Source organism: Hordeum vulgare, chromosome 3H, assembly GCF_904849725.1.
Source record: "Hordeum vulgare subsp. vulgare chromosome 3H, MorexV3_pseudomolecules_assembly, whole genome shotgun sequence".
In the NCBI taxonomy this organism is placed as follows: Eukaryota; Viridiplantae; Streptophyta; class Magnoliopsida; order Poales; family Poaceae; genus Hordeum; species Hordeum vulgare.
The window spans coordinates 387,116,716-387,121,023 of record NC_058520.1 but is presented as its reverse complement, the minus strand read 5'-3'; the positions used below and the strand labels follow the sequence as shown (position 1 = coordinate 387,121,023).

General features: G+C 45.3%; 1 protein-coding gene across 1 annotated transcript; it reads right to left on the bottom strand.

The window, feature by feature from the left end:
• Positions 1-1,629: 1,629 nt before the first annotated feature.
• LOC123440001 (SNF1-related protein kinase regulatory subunit gamma-1-like) lies at positions 1,630-3,754 on the bottom strand. Its single transcript, XM_045116594.1, has 7 exons — positions 3,481-3,754; positions 3,222-3,391; positions 3,043-3,132; positions 2,744-2,905; positions 2,580-2,662; positions 2,315-2,503; positions 1,630-2,184 (listed from the first exon to the last, which is right to left on the bottom strand). The coding sequence occupies exons 1-7, from the start codon at positions 3,620-3,622 to the stop codon at positions 1,815-1,817; spliced, it is 1,206 nt and encodes a 401-aa protein (XP_044972529.1). The 5' UTR covers positions 3,623-3,754; the 3' UTR covers positions 1,630-1,814.
• Between the last annotated feature and the right edge of the window lie 554 nt (positions 3,755-4,308).

Here is a 4,308-nt window from a genome sequence, read left to right as displayed (position 1 = left end):
CTCTTTCACGCGTCCACAACAGTAACCTTAGGAAATGGTGCAACCGCATCATTTTGGCACTGCTCTTGGACGGGATCGGGAAATCTTAAGACGTCCTTCCCAACCCTGTTTAGACACTCCAGGCGGAAAAACAGATCGGTTAGAGATGCTCTAGCAAACATCACTTGGATAGCTAACCTCGCCCACGGCAACACGGTGCAGCTATGGGTGGAGGCAATTAGGCTACAAAGATGGATCCATGACAGGGACATCCAGTTGCAAGAAGGGATTCAAGACAGAATCAGGTGGAAACTAGAGCCTTCAGGAGTATACTCAGCTAGTTCGGCATACAAGGCTCAGTTTCAAGGGCACAAGAAGTTAATCTGGTCAACCTGGGCGCCTGCGCGGCTCAAGATCTTCATCTGGTTGCTTCTGAAGAACAGGTTGTGGTGCAACGACCGTCTCCAACGCAGAGGATGGCCAAATGGCTATTTCTGCCAACTGTGTCACCGGAACCTAGAATCAGTGAAACACCTGTTCTCGCAATGCCCGCTGTCCATACAAGTTTGGACACATGTGGCATCACGCCCCGGATGTGAATCACTACACCCGGGAAAATGGGGAGACAGAGAAAACTCTTCAGACATTTTAGGTGTGATGATCAACTCAGCTTTACCGAAGTACAAAAAAGCAGTCAAGACAATGATTGTTTTGATACTGTCGGAGATATGGTAGGAGAGAAACGCCTGCACATTCAGAGATAAGACTGCAGAGTTTCAAAGTTTGAAGTATGCTATCAATAGCACCATTGAACTTTGGCGTCAAGCCGGAGCCAGAGTTTTGGAGCACCCGTTTTGGGATCCACCGTGAGATATCACCCTTTGTAACAACCCTCACGTGTCGAGGGTTTTTCGGATTTGTTTTCCCGTTTCTTTTTCTCCTTGATCATTCGGATCACCATCCCCCCAAATTGTTTTCTCCGCACTGCTACCTCCTTTGAATCAATATATGCCAGCCGGAGGCTGGATCTTTCAAAAAAATAAATTATTTTTATCTATTTTTACGAAGCTATAGTTTTTTTGAGACAATTTACAAAGCTATAGTGTATGTAAATACTATATCATGGGCCTCCCTCCGCCGGGCGCTGGGCCGTCGCCCCACCGGCCATACACCAGGGCCGGCCCTGTTCGTATGGACGGCCCCTTGGACATGCATATATAGTTCATCATCATCAATAAAGAGATAACTTCATTATCTCGATCATTTTTCGTTGTAACGGATTCCGTCAATTCTCTCCTCTTACATTACGTGCACTGTCATTATGAACTGCTGATTTATCCTTGTAAACAAGTACAGTATTAAGTACTCCCTCCATTCTAAATATAAGTTTTTTAAAAATATTTCATTAAATATAAATTTTTAAAGAGATTTCACTAGATGACTACATACCAAACAAAATAAGTGAATATGCACTCTAGAGTATGTCTATATACATCCGTATGTAATCCTCTAGTAAAATCTATGAAAAGACTTACAAAAATATTTCATTAAATATAAATTTTTAAAGAGATTTCACTAGATGACTACATACCAAGCAAAATAAGTGAATATGCACTCTAGAGTATGTCTATATACATCCGTATGTAATCCTCTAGTAAAATCTATGAAAAGACTTATATTTAGAAACGAAGGGAGTAGTAACTACACAGAACAGGGTGACAGTACCAAATACTCCTAGTATTAGTGAAGAGCAAACAGAACAACTGATGAGTTAGTTATCTGCACTCTGCGTCTCTGCCCTAACGAAATGCAATCTGTCGATCATCCATCACCAGCTAAGAGCTCCTAATCATCTGCCCATTCTCAACGCGGCAGCCGGCCTGCTCAAGCGCGGCGGAGAAGAAGGTGCCCCCATCGATCCTCGAGTCCATGCACGGCGGGGAGAAGACGGAGATGACGTCTCTTGGCGTCACGACTCCTTCCACGTGCCCCTGCTCGTCCACGATGAAGCTGCAGCTGCTTCCTGAAGCTGCTAGATTCTCCATTACTTGCTTCAGGGTGTCAGACCTCCGGTTCGTTACAACAGGTTGTTGCCTCCTGCTTCCGAGGCTGGGGATGCTCTGGCTCTCCAATTCTGATGAATGCTCAGTGCTGCATTTTTCATCCTTGTTCTTCATCTTGACGAATTCCTCGGCACTCATGATCCTGATAAACAACATGCAATTTCATTTGTTACTACCGAAATTTATCTTCAGTTTAAACTTGAGTGCCTTCGCAGAAAATGAAAATAAAATAAAATTGAGTGCGATGAGAAAACAAGGAAAATAAAACTTGCTTTCTGTTGCTGAACAAGGAGCTATCGTCCAACAGCAGGTACACATCGCTGCACTGAATCATTCCAGTCAAACGCCTAGTTTTTCCGTCGATAACTGCAACTCCTGTTTTCTCCTTGGAAAGAACACGAAACGTGTAGGCCACAGTCTCATCCGAGTACACATGAACAGGCTTGCTCGTATTGGCAAATCTGGAAACAAGTAGGTGCATTACTGATAATAAGCGATTCAAGTCGTATTGGTACTCATTTTCAGCACAGGGCTTACCTGAATTCGGATAGTTGTTTGTCTGCGATTTTATCGAGCCATTCAAGACCACTTGACTGGAGAAGCAGCTCCATTACTGCATTCTGTAGTGTGGTTCATTGACAGTTAGTTGCATGATTCAATTCTGCCTTCAAAAGCATTGAGTATCAAATAAGTGCCCCTACCTGAGTAACAAATCCATTAACACTGGAGTTGACCGACTCAACAACAGGTATCACATTGAGCCTGTGATGTTTCGAGAAGAGCAGCATTGTGTGGAAGAGCGTATCATGGGACCGAACGGGGAAGAATGGCTCCCACAGGAACAGCTTCGCTAACCAGGAAATCTGTTTGGTTCATCAGAGCAAGAACCGGGACCATTAGTAATCATATATTCCATTGGGTTACATCCATTTCAGTGCAGCAATGAACATCCAGCAGTAGGCAGGCTATACGTTTGCAAAGCAGAGGAAAATATGATTACCTTGGTTTCTGCAATCTGAGGATGCAGTTTCAGACTTGAGAGGAAGTCGGAACTCTTGTCTTCTCGTTCAGTGCTCACTCTGTCAAGTTCCTAGGAACAAGCAATGCAAGAAGATGATCAAACCTGGCTTCCAGTAAAACCTCGGATTAATAATCTACAAATGGCCAAAACAAAATTACCTCGAGTGCCCATAGGACGAGGCTGGGGAAATCAACGAATCCTATGTCGCGGTCCACGAACTTGCCAAGGCTACCGTGTACCTCGTCGACGATCACGGCGCCGCCGGCATTGGCGCGGCGCATGGAACCGATTGCCTCCAGCACGCAGCCATCAAGGTTGAGCTCCAACGCTGCACACCAAGACGGCGATGAAACAAGCAGACCAGACTAGCAGAGGATCAGGATGCAAGAGAGTGACATGCGTGCTCGGTGCGTGTACCTGGGGAGGAAGAGGGCTGGAGCGCGCCGGAGAGAGAGGAGACGGGGATGTGGTCGAGGAACGACTTAAGCGCCTCGCTCCAGTACTCCCCTGATGCCGTCGCTCCTCCGCTGCCGCCGGCCGCCGGTGCTGCCATCTCCATCTCTTCTCTGGTCTGTCCCGTCCCTGTCTCGTGTGTCTAGTTGCTTCTGTGCCGTGACGGTTTCTGCCAACGTTCTTTCGCTTTGCAGTTGCCGGGACACGTCTGCGGGTGCCGGCGACACGCGGAGCTTCGCGCATTGGGTAGGGGACGAAATGGTATCACACAGCCGTACGTGTTGCATTTGGATTCGTCTCGGTTTTGCTTTCTTGGAGCAAATGTGTGCACGAAACGACACGTCATTTTAAACCTTAAATTTATAAAAATTAAACGAAATAAACCTTAAATCGAAATCACTACACGTCATTTTAAACCTTAAATTTATAAAAATTAAACGAAATAAACCCTTAAATCGAAATCTGGGTTGATCGTATCTTAAATTATGTAATTTCGATCTAAATTAAATCCTAATAATTTTCAATTACAATTGATCTAGAGGGCAGGCCCATTCTATTTTTTTCGTTAAAAGTAAAAATTTCAGAAGACGTATACCCTGTTGTCCATCGACCCAACAATCACTGATTTATTAATACCTACACATATACTTGTACGTAAACCTGATAGATCCCGTGGATCTTCTAGGTTAAATGAGTCCAGTAGGAGTAGTAGTTATTACCTTGCCCCGCACTTGAGGAGCTTGCGCCGGCGTTCATCCGTGAGGTGGTGACGGCGGCGACGACAGAGAGATG